General features: G+C 41.2%; 1 protein-coding gene across 5 annotated transcripts in view; it reads left to right on the top strand.

Moving 5' to 3' along the window:
• WDFY3 (WD repeat and FYVE domain containing 3) overlaps nt 1-15725 on the top strand; it is a 129384-nt gene that overhangs the window by 59738 nt on the left and 53921 nt on the right. For all 5 annotated transcript variants that reach the window (XM_079990653.1, XM_079990652.1, XM_079990650.1 and 2 more), the window contains 9 exons: nt 686-904; nt 1530-1711; nt 4530-4761; nt 5455-5615; nt 7551-7662; nt 9608-9798; nt 11176-11328; nt 14436-14509; nt 15477-15638. In XM_079990653.1, the coding sequence (XP_079846779.1) occupies nt 686-904; nt 1530-1711; nt 4530-4761; nt 5455-5615; nt 7551-7662; nt 9608-9798; nt 11176-11328; nt 14436-14509; nt 15477-15638 (1486 nt within the window). The remainder of the gene's footprint in view (nt 1-685; nt 905-1529; nt 1712-4529; nt 4762-5454; nt 5616-7550; nt 7663-9607; nt 9799-11175; nt 11329-14435; nt 14510-15476; nt 15639-15725) is intronic.

Here is a 15725-nt window from a genome sequence, read left to right as displayed (position 1 = left end):
ACACACACACACACACACACACACACACACACAGATACTTCTGGATGTGAATGGGATCCGTTCCGGAGCCCCGTTCGCATCCTGAAGCGAATGCAACCCGCGTCTGTGGGTCACGATTCGCCGTTTCCGCGCATGTGCGTGACGCCATTTTGAGCGCCTGCGCATGCGTGAGCGGCGAAACCTGGAAGTAACGTGCTCCGTTACTTCCGGGTTGCTGTGGAACGCAACCCGAAAATATTCATCCCAAAGCATATTTAACCCGAGGTATGACTGTGTGTGTGTGTGTGTGTGTGTGTGTGTAAACAATAAACAGTATTAATGTCTACCACCTTTTCAGAATTCTCACTTCATTCCTACACAAACAGCTGCAAATTTGGAGAAACTATATTCAAAGTTTTTGAAGAACTGTAATGTTTAGGCTTTTTCTACGGTGGTTTCATACTTGACCCAGTTGGGTTTTGCTCCTCCTAGTGCTTGAAGGCAGGAATGTGGTCATCCCACAGGAAACTTCTGTCTGGCCTCCAATGCCTTGGAGGAGCCCCAGTTGCATTCCTGTCTTTCACTCAAGGTGGTAGCTTTAGAATTATTCACTGATACAAGACTGTGTTTCAGGGTCAGTTTCATTGTCTGTTCTTCTTGTGTTCATTTGCCTTCACATCTAGCTTTCCTTCCCTTCTTCTTACAGGAGAGAGACTTTTCCCACCCCCATCTGGATTGAGCTATTCAAGTTGGTTTTGCATAGAACATTTTAGTACAGCTCCAAATCATCACCCAGTCAGGTTACTTACAGTCGTAAGACGGGCAAACAGCTCCGAGCAGCACTATATATGCCTTGCCATTGTCCTTTCTGCAAAAGACCGGTCACTGATTGTTTCAACTAAAGAAGAACTACTTCAGAACTATGGTAAGAAGCACACTGTGCAGCATATATTCCTCACCATTCTGTGTTATTGTGACAGTAAGGTATAAAGCCCATGCTCCCCCTATCAACCAGAATGGAGTGATGAGCTTGAGCAGTCCTTTCCCCACTTATGTGCCCAGTTTCAGCATTAGATTTCCTGATTTATTAAACCACATTTTCCCCTGTGACATCTGAACTGGGAAACATTGATTTCAGGGGGTTTTTCAAATCAGGATTGCAATTTTTCCTCCCTTCTATCAACAGTTACTTTAAGAAAAGTTTTAACTGCCGCATTTCTGAATGCAAATAACTTTCCCAAATCACAACATTCTTAATATTAAAAAAAAAATATGGCAGGGAGCGGATAGGTCTGAATGTACAGTACTAAATCTTAATTTAGTTGGCATTGAATCGAATGCTTTATTGATGCACTAAAAATAAAAATTGTGCTACATAGCATTTTTACTCTTGTTACTTGCCACTCCTCACCTTGAGGCTATAGCACTGTGCTGGATGTCTGGCTGCTTTTGATGAAGACTGCAAGTGATGCAGAATACGACGACTGTTCAATTAATGTATATATTTATATGGCAATAGGAGCTGCCATTTAATTTTCTTTTGTCCTCAGTTGATGACTTCAGTGAAGAATCTTCCTGCTATGAAATCCTCCCTTGTTGCACTCGTTTTCGTTGCGGTGACCATATAGTGGAAGGCCAGTGGCATCATATGGTTCTGGTTATGAGCAAAGGCATGCTGAAAAACAGCACTGCTGCACTCTACATTGATGGGCAGCTGATAAATACTGTGAAGGTAAGTTGAATGCAATGACATTCTGATTCTTACTTGAGATAATGTGTGCGAAGGACCACGAGCATGTTTTGTGTTTAAGGTTTGAGTGCAACCTGGAATGGTTGCCTTGAGTTGCTGATGGTGTTGGTTTTGAACTCATGGTTCAGCTGTTAAAGTGAAGTGGGTGTTTTCTTCTGGACCAGATTGTGCATTGTGGGTGCATGTGAGATCAGTGTTAATCAGTTATCAGAGATCAAAGCACAGTTTTTGCTGCCATGATCAGGACCTTCTTTCCAGGTATTCTGTAACTGTGGGGTCCATACTACTGGTTTTGTGAAATCTTCTTTTAAAGGCCTAGAGTTATCTTGCTTCCCTTGGGGGATTTCTTCCGGATGACTAGCCTTGAATAGCATAGAAGAATAGCTGGTTAGCAGAGGGAGTAGGCTGTCTCTCTCAATCACAAACGCAGTGAACCATCCAACACCACAAACCCAATTCTGTACCTGAGACAAAAAGCTATTAAGAAAACAGCACAGGAGAAGCATGTGAGAAAATAAATGATTACTTAGCAGTATATAGTCCCCTCTGCATTATTTAAATCAGTGATGTCAAAAGTCAGGTTCGATGGATGATACAGCATCTCTGATCTTTCAGCCGAAAGCTTTCAGCAGTTTGCAGAAGCCTATCATTGTAGCAGCCATCCCAGTCTGTGTGACATTAGCCACAACCAGTTCTGTGTGGCGTTCTTTTGCAGAACTAATATGTCACTCAAGCCCAGAAATGTGCTGCTGAGCTATCTATCATGTTTCCTTAAAATTGACTAGTGGATCCCTCCTCTTTAAAGTGGGCTAGGTATTGTTGCGATTAATTCAGCTGACTGAAACTAATGAGAGGTTTCGCAGCCCTTCTTTCAGCTATTTAATAGGACAGCATTCTCACACCTTTCCGGCTAAAAGCTTATCAGAACATTTCCATTTGCAGAGTGATTAAGCTTCAGTTCTGTATTCCTATCTTCTTCCTATAACAGTTGGTGTCATAAATAGATGGCTGGTATATAGATACTTCCAGTAACAATAGTTTACCTTTTTGCATATTTCATTATGTATCTCAAATTTACCTTCTGGTATTCAATGTAACACGGTATTATTGAAAGAAGCATGAAAGTTTCCTTTCTGGTGATATAACTCTTTAATGCCAATCAACAAGCAAAATAGGATGAATCAAGTGAAGTGGTGTTTTGGTTGCTGAAATGAAGCAGAGTGTGCATTTCTGGTAGAAGATTAACCTTTTGTAGTAGTAGTAGTAGTAGTAGTAGTAGTAGTAATAACCTTTTGTAGTAGTAGTAGTAGTAGTAGTAATAATAATAATAATAATTTTATTATTTATACCCCGCCCATCTGGCTGGGTTTCCATTTTAGGTGCATTTTAGGTTTATCTCTTTTACGTGTGATTTATAGAACCTTTCCCTTGAGTTTCATGTTTTGCTGCTTCTCAGTTGCCTTCACCTCTCTTTTTCTTCCCTGTGGGAGGAGCTTGTGCAAAAATGACTTGAGAAAGTCTCAAGACCAGCCCCAGATGTTGCTTATTTTTCTTCTTAATCAGAGAGTGATGGAGGAGGTTGAAAGTTGTTGAGAACTTGATTAAGCCTCCTTGGGCATTTTTGGGTTATGGATTCTTGGGCAGGGAAGTACCATGCAAGTAGATAGAGCAGCAGCAAATCACCACCACAACCCTATCTAGAGACAAAGAGGAGACCCCCCTTCTCTCTGTCCCTCCTTGAGTAAGCGACCGCTTCTGCACCTTTCCTGCCAAAGATCCCTAGTGTGTTCTGAAGTAGCAGTACTTCACTTTGGTGATGTGAGACTCGTTTCATTTCCTACTGCTTTTGTTCCTGCTAGCGCTAGCCAGCCATCACTAGCAGAGAAGGATGGAGTCAGGTTGGAGAAGATATGAAAGGATGGCTTTAATTGGAGACAGGGAAAAGCAGGGAGTGTGAAGGAATTATATGATTTTGGGTTTTGTGTTGGTTGTGTTTTGAAGGAGATCAATTCCAACGTTTTTAAGTGTTTGGGAAGGACATTGTTTTATGCCTTGGATTAAGGGTTAGAGGGGTTATGTGTCTGGTCCTACCTTTTTGAGAGGGGAGATGATGGATTGATTTATTTGAACCATTTGTTTATATCAGTGCATGTACGTGATTTGGAGAATATTGAGATTGGATGGATTTGGAAGAGAATTAATCTTTTTATTTTATGTTTGCGCATCTGTGTGTATTTTTAAACACAAATATCGCATGTGTTCTTACTGCCAGAGGTGTTCTTAGCTCTCTTGTCAGAGAGGAATTTCCTTGTTTAAATATTTCATTGAATGGATGGTGCATTCACTAAAGATGCAGTTGTTCTGTGCACTCCTCTGCATGCTTACTCAGATGTTAGCTGTTCAGTGAAGCTTATCTCTGGTAAGTGTGCATAGGATTGCAGCATTAAATGATTAACATGTGTTGCTAAATTTTCAAGGTTGTTTTTCTCATTTTTCGTACCTTTTTTCTGATACTGTAAAAACCTTTAAAAAGCATCCTTTCTTCCTTGAAAGTATGCCTGGAAAGACAGTTTCATGCTGAAATACTTTATATAAATATGCAAATATATGCAAATTTAACCGGATTAAATTCCCTCTGGAGGGAATGTTCAAAATGTTTGCCATCAGCACATGTGGTCCAATCATAGTCAGCTTGTGTAGCTTCTCATTCTGCTACAGACTTCCATTAATGTTTAAATGAATTTATGTATGCTAAAAAAATTGTGTTTTTTTCTGATCAGCATTGGTATTTATTTTACAGCTTCATTATATTCACAGTAGTCCTGGTGGTTCAAGTTGTGCTAATCCACCAGTAGTCAGCACAGTTTACACCTATATAGGCTCGCCACCTGCTCAACGCCAGCTCTCATCCCTTGTTTGGCGTCTGGGGCCAACCCATTTCTTGGAAGAGGTCTTGCCTCCATCAAGTGTTAGCACGATTTATGAACTAGGACCAAACTATGTTGGAAGCTTTCAAGCTGTATATATGCCATGTAAGTAAAAGTTATCCTAGTGTGGTGTTTTTTTGATTGTTTGCTTCTCTTTTGATTTAGGTTGGAGTAGGATTAGTTTATTCACATACGCGGAAAGTGTGTGTGTGTGTATGTATGAAATCACTTTGAGAAGCAAGCATGTTCATTATCCAAAGCTGTACTACCACAAAAAGCTCTTCCTCAAAACTATTGTAACTTGGCACCTGCAAAGAAACAAAAGGGGAGGAGACCTCAAAGGTGCACAAAATACAATTTAGATACTTTGTGATAATCTTAGTGCAATCTTAAAATGAGATATAATACTTTAAACTGAGAATTTATTAATTTGGCTCGAGATGGTAGAAGCCTGGAGTTTAGCTAGTAAAAATTGCCCCCCCACAATATAGTTTATTTGAACTACAGTTTCCACAGAATTAATTAACATTGTTCTTTAGCATTTACACATTGAGCTTTGCACACGAGCTTACATGCCTTTACAAGAGAGTTAGACAAATTCATGGTGAATAGGCCTCTATAGTAATGATGACTATACCAGTTGTTGCGGAACTGCAAGAAGGAGATGGCTGTTGAATTCCTGCCACTGTTTGTGCCCTTACCAGGTCTGGGTGGTCAAAACACTGGGCAAGGCAGGGCATTGTCTTATCCACTACGTTGCATCAGCTCATAGTGAAACGTGTTTCTCTCATTCTGAAGGCAAGGATTCAAAACCAGAAGGAGTCAGTCCGTCTCCAGTATCGTTGGTCCCAGAAGAGAAAGTTTCTTTTGGCCTCTATGCACTCTCTGTTTCGTCACTGACAGTGGCAAGGATCAGAAAAGTTTATAACAAACTGGACAGTAAGGCCATAGCCAAGCAGGTAAGCTGAAACACTCAGGTTGAAGAAGACTTTACCATCTGGCTTGTTTTATGATTTTAACTCGAGGAGTGCCATGTTATGTAATTGTGGATGTCACACACATTAACAGAGAGCATGCACCAGCACTGTTAATACTGGAAGCTATGCATGTGTGCTGGGGCTGCTGAATTGAGACTAAGGTGTTAACCTTTTATTTGTGTATTTTATTTATCAAAATATTTATATATGGCTATTTCTTTTTAAAAAATCAAAGCGATTTGCAGCAATATTACATAAAACCATACAGTAAAAGCCATATAAAAAGTTTAAATCAAACATCAATTAGCTGTTGTGGAAATATGTGTTCTTAAGTGTCTGCAGATGTCTGGCGGAATAGAAAAGTTTGCAGCAAGCGTTTAAAGCTGAAACAGAGAAAACAGTTGGAACTAATTTCCTTAATTGTTAATAACTTGTGTGTAAAGGTAAAGGTAAAGGTACCCCTGCCCGTATGGGCCAGTCTTGACAGACTCTGGGGTTGTGCGCCCATCTCACTCTAGAGGCCAGGGGCCAGCGCTGTCCGGAGACACTTCCGGGTCACGTGGCCAGCGTGACATCGCTGCTCTGGCGAGCCAGAGCCGCACACGGAAACGCCGTTTACCTTCCCGCTGGTAAGCGGTCCCTATTTATCTACTTGCACCCGGAGGTGCTTTCGAACTGCTAGGTTGGCAGGCGCTGGGACCGAGCAGCAGGGATTCGAACCGCCGACCTTTCGATCGGCAAGTCCTAGGCGCTGAGGCTTTAACCCACAGCGCCACCTGCGTCCCTAACTTGTGTGTAGATACCTTTATTTTAATTTATTAAACAAAATTAATATACTCCTTGATTGTAATAAAACTTCTTTACAAAAAATATATAAAATATTAGTAAAAACAGTTAATAACATTGATTTTGTTTTAAATGGTTTTGGATAGTAAAACACATCTAGGTGTCTGGATAGGCTTGCCTAAAGAAAATGTTTTAAGCAGGCACCAAAAAGAGGATAATGAAGGTGCCTGCCCAATGTCAGTAGAAATAACAATTATCATTACTGATATTTTTTTTATTATAGTAATTAATGATAATACAGCAGTGATCATTTAGTAGCTAGTAAAGTGTGTTCTTATTACCTCTTTTATACAATATTGCAGAGTAGGAAAGCTATTAGTCTTTTTGTAGACATATTTGGGTATTTTATTTTATTTTTAATTTTTTTATTTATACCCCACCCTCCTTGGCCAGGGCCGGGCTAAGGGTGGCTAACAACAAATATGAATTACAATAAAACATAATAGAAAAAACATACACACACACAGCACTAATTTCATCTCCCTCTCTTGGGTCTACCACTGCTAAAGTGTGATATGAAAAAATCATGTAGGTGCAAAGTGGGAGATGACCATGGGAAACTGGGCTTTGTAAGATCAGCTGTTTGTTTGTTTTTCATTTTGATTTCCCTATAGTTTTATCATCTGTTTTTACTTCTAAATTTTAGAGAGACATACTCTGACAGAACTGGAGAATGTTGGGCTTAATGAAATTCAGGACCCACTATGTGCTTAGCATTTTTACAGAAGCCACCTCTGGTCTCCTTTTATGATGCCTCTATCTATATGGACCCACAAAGAGTTGACTCAAGTCTGTAAATTTATAGCGGATTAAACCATATCTGCTAACCTGTTCTTTAAAACTTCCAAGAGAAATACTTCCACTGCCTCTTTAGGCTGTTAGTCCTGCTACCTCACAGCTTAGCCTGCATTAATCCTTGAATCAAAATTCAGGTGTTCAGAATTGACCTAATCTTACCTTTTTTTGGGGGGGGGGGACTAAGCATTGTTCTGTCACTTCATGAAAATGTATTAAACACTTTGTGTCACTGAAGAAACCCTCTAAATGATCAGTTTTCCTTGTTTTAATTAGTTGGCTGTTTCATCTCATGAGAATGCCACTCCAGTGAAGCTGCTTCACAATTCAGGAGGACATCTGAATGGACCTGCACGTACCATTGGTGCAGCTCTGATAGGATATCTGGGTGAGATGAGTTGAAGTTCTTTCACTTTTTTAGTTCCAGTGTTTAGTTGCAATATAGAGTTTAAGGTGCTTTTTACACATTGACCATGGTACTAGAGGCTCAGATCCGAGCTTGGGAGTCCTCTAAATGCAGGTGCTTCTTTTCCCCCTAAGTAGAGGAACACCCAGCACATGGGATGGGGAATCCTGATCTCTGCCCCAATATCACGAAGTCTAGGCATTGACTCATGCTCTTTGGCTTTGCCTTGTGGTGTTGGCACCCTCTGCACGATAAAAGAATAACTGAACATGATTGACAGCATCCTGCTGTCCCTTGGAATACATATCTGGAATCTTGCCATTCTTATTTCTTCCTCGTTTACCAAGCAGTCTGCTCCTAGGAAATTCTCGCAAGGTTTCTATCAATTCCTGGCCTCTAGGCATCTGGTTTGTAGTCCCTCCTCATATATTTGTAATCTCTGAAAATTATTGTGTCCATGATTATTATTATTTTTTGGGTGGCCCATGCTTCCAAATCCATGATTCTTAAAATAGCCAAAGTTTGTGGTCTTTGCTTTTGTGGAATTTGGATAAAACGTATGGGCCTTCTTATTGCTCGCTTGGCTGACTAGTCATATGCAAGTTGGTCCCTATTAGTTCCTTGGGTACTTTTCAGAATGAAAAGGCAGGATAAAAATCTGCTTCAGCAAATGAGCATTAGTAGTGGAAATGGATGGTTTTTACTTTAGGCTCGTACATGCTTTGCCATGGGGGAATGTTATGAGAGCGGAAGGATTATGGCTCAGTGACAGAGCTCTGCATTTATAATGAAATAAATTTATGAAAACAATATATGCATGCAGAAGGTTCTAGTTTCAGTCCCCAGCATCTTCAGGGGTGGATTGGAAAATAGATCTGCCTAGATCCTGGAGAACTGCTTTTGGTCAGTATAAACAATAGTGAGATAGATGGGCTGTTTAGGGGAGAGATTTGATGCAAGGGATGGATGACACTGGCTTGACTAGAAATCAATGCTGAAAAAATCTCAGTAGCTTTATGTTTCTTCAAGTAGTTTAAGTTGCACACTTCAGCACCCCATTTCCCCCTCACATCTTATAGTTCCATCCACCTACCAAGAAAAACAAACAAACCCTTACCTTGGATAGATATGGCGAACTGGCAGCAGGGCGTGGAGTAAGTAGCCAACGGCAAGGGTATGGGTTGTGGCCAAAGTCCACAGAGCTCACTCGCTGCCCTGCAAGTTGCCAGTGGTGGAGGAGAGGTACAAGCAGTAGTGGACAGGGTGATAGCGCTGAATCACTGCAGCATCCTGGGATGGAGAGAAGGAATGCAATGGTGGTGAGTTTGGTGTGGTGCAGCCACCATGGCAGGAGCATTGGGTTGCAATTTACATTGCACCAACCTTGCCACCACTGCGCCCCTCCCCCGCTCCATCCTGGTATTCTGCAGCGATTCATCTGAGCGGGGCATCCCCACTATGCCATCCTCTGCTGGGCGCGCCACCAGTTTGAGGACGGACGAGCTTGAAGGATGGTTGCGCCTGCCTTGAGTTGTGGCTGTACTAATTAGGCCAGCATTGTTAGCACATGTTTGAGCACCCCATATAATTGAGTAATTGCCCTATCTCTAATTTCAGTTATACTCCGTTGTCTTATTTGCATGTAATTGTTCAGCAAATGGATTGTGAGTCTCCTTTGAAAGCAAAATGCGCTAGAAGTGATGTTAATTTTATATAGTTTATGTTTACTACAAATGAGCTAATTTCCCCTCTGCTCATTAAGGGCTTTTGTTTGGTTTTGTTTGTTTCTGTTTCTGATGTTGTAGGGTCTTGGGAAATGGGAAATGCATCCGCTGTTTTTGAATCACAGTAGAAGTTTTTGGTTGTACAGCAATCCATTAAACGCACTAATGCCAATTGGTTTATTTTTTTGCCACCTTATGCTCAGGAGTAAGAACGTTTGTCCCAAAGCCTGTTGCCACTACGTTACAGTACATTGGTGGAGCAGCTGCTATTCTGGGTCTAGTAGCCATGGCTTCAGATGTCGAGGGGCTGTATGCTGCTGTGAAGGCCCTTGTGTGTGTGGTAAAGAGCAACCCTCTGGCTAGCAAAGAAATGGAAAGAATTAAAGGTTATCAGGTGCGTGCCGAATTTGAATTCTTACATGATTTTGCACTTCAAGCATTGATGCATCAACACATTTCATTACTACCTTGCCTTTGAAGTCAATTGCATTATTTAGCTCTCTTTCCTTGTGTACTGTAAAGGCTTTCAGTCAGTGACAGCTCTGCAGTTAAAGTGAAGCACCATCAGAATATGGTCATCGTGTCAGATCTGTGACATCTGCTAGCTCAGCAGAGACTCTTATCTGCTGCCAAATCAAAGGAAGAACACACAGGAGCCTGAAGAGAAATACATGAGGAGGAGCTTCTATTGTTGTTACCGTAATCAAGGGCAGTGCACCATCTGTGTCAGTTGAAGGGCATTTGAAGCCAGTAGTGAGGTTGATTTATCTGTCTGTTTGAAAACTTAGTAATTTGTTCGGACAAATGGATGGAGCTTCTCCTACGAGTTGGGAATGACTTTCCATCAAAGGAGATGAGACCCTTGTTCTAATTTCATCACGTCCGAGATGACTTCCCTTACCTTCAACGTGCCGTACGATTTAGAAGGGGCCGTTTTGTGTATGAGGCCCATCTATCACTTAGCCCCTGAACTGAATTTGCCAATAGGAGTCCTGTTTAATCAGTACCGCATTGAATGAACTAGATAATCATCACTGTGAGGCTTCTTTATTAGCCATTCTGTCTGCATTTGATTTGCTTTCAATAGGCACCAAATATTATTGTCTTCTGGAAACTAGTCACGGCCTAGACAAGTTATGTTCCATACCGAGGTAGGAACACTTACACTGGGCAGTAAAACGTGCTTTAGAAATTGCTTCCTTCTAAGCACATTTTTTAAAAATCAAAGAAAAGGTTTTGGAATTCAAAGGTAATGGATTCAGAAATGGCTGATAACTTGTATTTCAAAATGCAGCTGCCTGTCCTTTGCAGGACTCCTGTTATATCCATCTGGATAATCAAATATTAAATCACAAAAGGCTGCAACTGCTACCCCCAATCTTTTTGCCCACCATGATGACTTTCTTTTGTTTCCTTTTGACAAGTAGTTCTGTGTAGGACTAGTCACTAGCAACCCCATCCCTGAGAATAACCTCTTCATTTCAGAACGCCTGCTGTTTTGTCGGTTAATGTCAACTTTACCTCTTTCTGCTTTTCCATTGTAATTCTTGGTATTATCCATAGTTTACGACAATGAAATGTACACTATACCTGATCTTTGAATTTACAAAAGCATGGCTCTGCGAATGGCTCTGCCCTGCTGTGATACTTTTTATTATGCTTGGAATAAGATGATATTTCCTTTGTCTGCAAAAGGCTGTAAGAATTATAAAAGGAGGGGGGGAACCCACTTTGCCACTCAGTGTCCATATGTTGCTTACTTGTATTTCAGTTATTGGCAATGCTGTTAAAGAAGAAACGCTCTCTCCTGAATAGCCACATTCTTCATTTGACCTTTTCCTTGGTGGGGACTGTTGACAGCGGTCACGAAACATCCATTATTCCAAATTCAACTGCCTTCCAAGACCTGCTTTGCGACTTCGAGGTACGTAGGGCACCCCTGAAAGCTGGAAATTATTACAATCATTAGGAAACCTGGAGCAAGTGTTTTCTGAAACAGAAAGCATTTGTGGATCTATGAAACTACATATCTAATGAAGTACATTATGCAATTGCAGTGCAGAGAGACTATAATCTATCAGCAATGTTGATTGATTGTAATGCAGCCCTCTTAAAATATATTACATTATTCTGTTTTGTGAAGGAGGTAAGTTTTGAAGCTAAACTCAAGAGTTGGTGTCAGAAATGCCTTTTGAAATAACACACGATCAATCATGAACGGCCTCTAATGTAATCGTTTTTCTTGAAGGGAAGGGAAGGCGAATAGTTGCCAGTAAGGAGCAGCATTATCAGTCTACCACTGTTTGCTCAGACCAGAGAAGCACCCTGACCTAGAAACCTTTTCACGAGTCAGGCATGATCATATAACCTGCTAAGGTTGTTGGTGTAAAGCAGAGACAGGGGACCTTTTTCAGCCAGAGGGCAACATTCCCTTCTGGGGGCCACATGCCAATGGTGGCCAGGGACAGAGTCAAAAGTTGACAGAGCATTTAATGGTAATTGTTTTCCTTTGTGCAGTAGGCTAGTTCCTACACACATCCACACACCGCTTTCTATCCTCCATCCAGGCCAGTAAGATGCATTTAATGATGCATTTTAGGTAGGCAGAAACATAGAATCGTAGAGTTGGAAAGGATCCTGAGTTTCATCTGGTCCAGCCCCCTGCAATGCAGTAATCTCAGCTAAAGCATCCATGACAGATGGCCATCCAACTTCTGCTTAAATACCTCCAAGGAAGGAGAGTCCACCACCTCTTGTGGGAGTCTGTTCCACTGTCAAACAGCTCTTACTATCAGAAAGTTCTTCTGGGTGTTTAGTCGGAATCTCCTTTCTTGTAACTTGAAACCATTGTTTCAGGTCCTACTCTCCAGAGCAGGGGAAAAAAAACTTGCTTCATCTTCCACGTGACAACTGTTTAGATATTTGAAGATGGATATCGTATCTCCTCTCAGTCTCTCCTCTTTTGCACACTAAACATACCCAATTCCCTCAACCGTTCCTCCTAAGGCTTGGCTTCCAGACCCTTTATCATGACTCAGGTGCAAAGCAGGGCTAGTAAGAGGATGTGGCCTTGGGTGAGATGGTGTGGCTTTGGAGTGCCCCGCGGGTCAGACAGAGAGGCCCGGATGGCTGCATTTTGAGCATCCCCATCGATGGTGTCAAGATACTGCTGTACCACTGTAGCTGATCTCACTGCAGTTCACTTCACTAGCTCAAACTCATTGGCTGCCCCCATACAGAATCCTCACCTGACACCAGTTAAGTTGTCTGCTCAAGGTCCACTGTAGTGCTTTGGCAGGTCTCAGTGTTGGAGAGTGCACAAAATGGCAGTGGCAACACTGGCAATAGATACTGGATGGCATGGGTGGGTGCCACAGGTCCTATGAATGGAATATGAGTCGAGTGACCATTTTCTGAATTTGTGTTGTGCACGATGAGCAAATAATGACCCATGGCAGATTCTAGTTTCCCGCCTTTGTGTTTAAACTGATAATCCAAACACACAGTATTTGTAGTTTTAAGTAATGCCAGCGGAACTGAGGGACAAGATTTGATAAAGGGCAGGACTAGCTGATAGCAAACAGCAAAAGACAGGTTAGACTGATGACCAGAAAATGAATTTTTTTTAAAAAAATGAAAGGGAGTTTGTATATGTAGTCTTGGGAAGTAGGATTTTTGAGGCTGTTGCAGATCAGAGAGAACGGTATCACAGAAAAAATAAAATCGGAAATGAAGAAAGGAGTGGGGGCAGAGGCGGGGGGAGAAGCAGCAGCACATTACCTTAAGCGAAGTCAAGGGTATGAGAAAGGGAAATGATTGGAAAGGCAAGAAAATACTTTTGACTATGTAGTTTGATTTGCGGTAGCTTTTTACATCGCTGTTAACTGAAGGAGGTCTGCACACTGATCCTAACAAGAAGAGAAAGGGATTATTTTTGCAGTGACAGAAGGCTAGCAGGAAGCGGCCTTTGAAGAAGAGATTTAAGTTATAGAGAATAGAGGTGTCTAGGCCACAAACAGGGATGCGGGTGGCACTGTGGGTAAAACCTCAGTGCCTAGGACTTGCTGATCGTATGGTCGGCGGTTTGAATCCCCGCGGCGGGGTGAGCTCCCGTCGTTCGGTCCCAGCTCCTGTCCACCTAGCAGTTCGAAAGCACGTCAAAGTGCAAGTAGATAAATAGGTACCACTTTATAGTGGAAAGGTAAACGGCGTTTCTGTGTGCTGCGCTGGTGCTGGCTCGCCAGAGCAGCTTCGTCACGCTGGCCACGTGACCCGGAAGTGTCTTTGGACGGCGCCGACTTCCGGCCTCTAGAGTGAGATGAGCACACAACCCTAGAGTCGGACACGACTGGCCCGTACGGGCAGGGGTACCTTTACCTTTACCTTTTAGGCCACAAACAAAGGCTTTAGCAACAACAGAAGCAAATAACCAAGATGGAGAAAATGACTTGTATTTTTCTATGAAGATTTTCTTATCACTATCTCGTTCTGGTTCATTTTTTAACATTTAATTAGACTTCCCCCTTTTTGTTCTCTTCCTTAATAACAATGTCAATTTTTATCATAGTTAAGTAAAACCCAAGTCACATTCACACACTTGTATGTGGCAAGTGGAAGTCGATCAACTTACTTCTACGGCATTGATTAATGTGCTGTATTAGTGCTGTTTGTTGTTTAGTTTTCAGATTGTAATCTTCCCCTGTTAGATTCTCAGTCTTTTATAAATGGAAGATGAAGAGGCTAAATCTTGTCATTTTATACCTGCAGATCAACTAGAATATGAATTTACTTATTCTTCACTTGTTTAATCCATGGGCTTTATTGTTTGATTGGTGGTCTGACAATTGCAATCTGGTATGGAAAGAAAAGAATAATTGTTTATGATAACTTCATTTATTTTTCCAATGGGGAAAAAGCAACACCTGGGACAAAAACAGCAATAGCTAACCCTAATATTGGTAGTCTAGAATAACTCTACTAAGCAGAATAGGACATGCTAGCTATATATCAGCTGTATATTTTGTATTTCAGGTCTGGCTGCATGCACCCTATGAACTTCACCTTTCCTTATTCGAACATTTCATTGAGCTTCTTACTGAATCCAGGTAACGCCTGATATAATTTGTCTTGTAAACAATACAGCATTATGTACAATCCAGATTTTGCCTCCCAGTCTCTCTCCCCTTTGCTTGCTTTAATGCTGTGTCATGGTTTTGATTTGATATGATTTGAAAGGTATTTTATTATGATGGGAGAATAGGAAAGGAGAGGTGGAACTTGCGGAAAAATACCGAAAGACAGACAAGTGAGTTAAAAGAGCTGGACTGAATTGAATGCTAAGCACCTAGTCCTAACTATTGGAAGTTCCATTCAGATAGTTATGAAGACTACAATATAAAATGCAAACATGAAGTCATGTTTTGTTATGTCATTGGCCATGCTGGCTGGCTGTATTCCAGAACATTTCATTGGCACTGGGATGGGGAAGATTGCGTTAGACCCATGTCCTGTCACCATCAGATATTTGGTGGGCAGGCCCAAAAGACTAGGCTTTTTCTGTAGTCAGAAACTTAGACTTCCCCTGGGAAGGAGATTCAGTCTGCTTTTTTCCACAGCAGTTGGCCTACTTGCTTCGACAGCATTTGGCTGTTTTCACCATCTTATATACATATAAGATGTTAACAGCAAAGATGGTCAGCAAACAATAAGAGTGGACAAAGGTATTTCCAAACCAATCTGTTTATATAAATTAGATTTTGTTTGCTCTTATTCTTGGCTGCTACCAGTTTTACCTATGTTCTTATCTATCATGATGACTGAAGTTACGATTTATTTGTGTGTGGGTTTGTAAGCAACCTTGGAATGAATGTATCTGATGTAAAGCCAGGTTAAAGAAACTAATTGAAGTAAATGGGGGAAAATATGTTCCCACGTTTGACATTATATTCTCATTACATGGTATGAACATAAGTCAAGTAGATTGCTAGATCTTTTTAAAAAAAGAGCTGTAGTGCATGGGCTACTCAAATCAATGAGAATTGTTTATTATTTAAGCTGTTCTTTTCATTTCAGTGAAGCAGCAAAGAATGCAAAACTGATGAGGGAGTTCCAGCTTATCCCAAAACTTCTGCTGACTCTTCGAGATATGTCTTTGTCTCAGCCAACTATTGCCGCTATTAGCAACGTACTGAGCTATTTGCTTCAAGGATTCCCTAGCAGCAATGACTTGCTCAGGTACCAAATGGAGTTATCCTTTGATTTCCTTCTTTCTACAAATAAATAAATAAATAAATAAATAAATAAATAAATAAATAAATAAAT

Source organism: Podarcis cretensis (assembly GCF_951804945.1).
Source record: "Podarcis cretensis genome assembly, chromosome: 9".
NCBI classification, from domain to species: domain Eukaryota; kingdom Metazoa; phylum Chordata; class Lepidosauria; order Squamata; family Lacertidae; genus Podarcis; species Podarcis cretensis.
Note: the sequence above shows the minus strand (reverse complement) of the source record. Positions and strands in the feature narration are given on the sequence as shown.